The sequence below is a fragment of the Belonocnema kinseyi genome, chromosome 3, assembly GCF_010883055.1.
Source record: "Belonocnema kinseyi isolate 2016_QV_RU_SX_M_011 chromosome 3, B_treatae_v1, whole genome shotgun sequence".
NCBI lineage: Eukaryota > Metazoa > Arthropoda > Insecta > Hymenoptera > Cynipidae > Belonocnema > Belonocnema kinseyi.
Window position 1 is genome coordinate 35,993,203 of NC_046659.1, and position 1,472 is coordinate 35,994,674.

General features: G+C 32.9%; 1 protein-coding gene across 1 annotated transcript in view; it reads right to left on the bottom strand.

Annotated features, from left to right (window-relative positions):
* The window catches only part of LOC117169777, an 85,743-nt gene that overhangs the window by 49,993 nt on the left and 34,278 nt on the right, over positions 1-1,472 (bottom strand). Inside the window, exon 2 of the mRNA XM_033356285.1 lies at positions 209-562. Coding sequence (XP_033212176.1) covers positions 209-562 — 354 coding nt within the window. The remainder of the gene's footprint in view (positions 1-208; positions 563-1,472) is intronic.

A 1,472-nucleotide genomic window follows, 5' to 3' on the forward strand; every position in this document is an offset into this window, starting at 1 on the left:
AAATTTGAAACACCCGATAAGCAAGCATGCAAAAAGTCAACGATCATACCTCTCACTAAATCAAAATAAAGCATGTTCATTAAAGCCGACGGACCCCATACTTCTTTTACAGCCTGACCTCTATTATCTACATGTGCTTTTAACAGTTGATTTTTAATACAAGCGTCGGTTCGCTGAACAGGGGGTTCATCCATCATTGGATACTTACATCTTCCATCGACAGGCACCGCCGGATGCTCACAAAATGTACAGCCATCATGACCGTTGAACTTTTTCATATTCAACATTGCACACCGTGCAACCGAATCTACACAACATCCCAGTGGAAACAATTTGCTAGTGATTTCTACTCCGTTACGCATCCATTTGAATCCATTCGTCGATAATCTATCAGCCTGATCGACAAGTAGTTTCAGGAAAATATTCATTGGCGGATCATTTTTAGCTACCCAAAGCCCTGCCAAAATCACGTGCTCTTTTCTTAAACGTGGTGGCAACTCGTAAAGCGTAATGTATATTGGCCATACGGTGACTTTTGAATTATCTTCTGATTTGCATCCATCTGTATTAATTGTGTAAGAAAAATTATTAGGATTTCCCAGTAAATTTTCATCTTTTTCATATTCTTTATACACGTCGCCATCAAGGATATCCTCCAATCCATCTGCGTTTACTTTTGTTCTTCTGAATCTTTCATCCAAGCTGTTTACAATTTCAAGATCAGAAAATAATTTTTTTAATTCCCTTTCCATGTCTATTTCTATGAAAAAAGATCCTGCTTCTGATGATTTGATGTCAAACCCACATGAACAAATAATTTTTTCTTTCAATTTTACATTTCTACTTAAATAGTTGTTACATTTTTTGCATATCAAGTGATACGTCAGACAGTCAGCATTTACATTCAATAAATTATACAATTTATATTTGGTTTTCGGAAATAGCGCCTTGTTGAAAATAATATTTAACATATTGAAAATATCCAATAACGCTATCCATGTCAGACAGTGTTTGATGGTAATCTTCATACACATGAGTAGTATTTCTCCTACAGTCATTTTTGTACAATCACAAACTAACTTTTGTAAGTTATTTTTTCGACAAGCTTGCACATTTCTTTTTTTTCTCCCCTGCAATTAAATATATTTGAAGAGTGTTATTTGATAATAAAATTCATTATTTAAACATTAAAGTAATGTACTGTTGAAATTGTAATATAAAAGAAAAGTTCAGATTTTAAAATAAAAAAAAAACATTATGTTTGACTAATAAAACAATCTATCCGACGGTTAATGAACTAATTGTGTAGAACTACTTAAAAAACTAATAGGATGTCAGTATTCAGAGCAGATTTCTGAATGGAAATGCAGTATTTATACCAAAATGTCCGCTTATTCATACATAAAAAATTAGAAATTGTTAGATTCGGCACAAAAAGTAAAATTAAGCGAGAAGGAGCTTTCAAGCTTCGT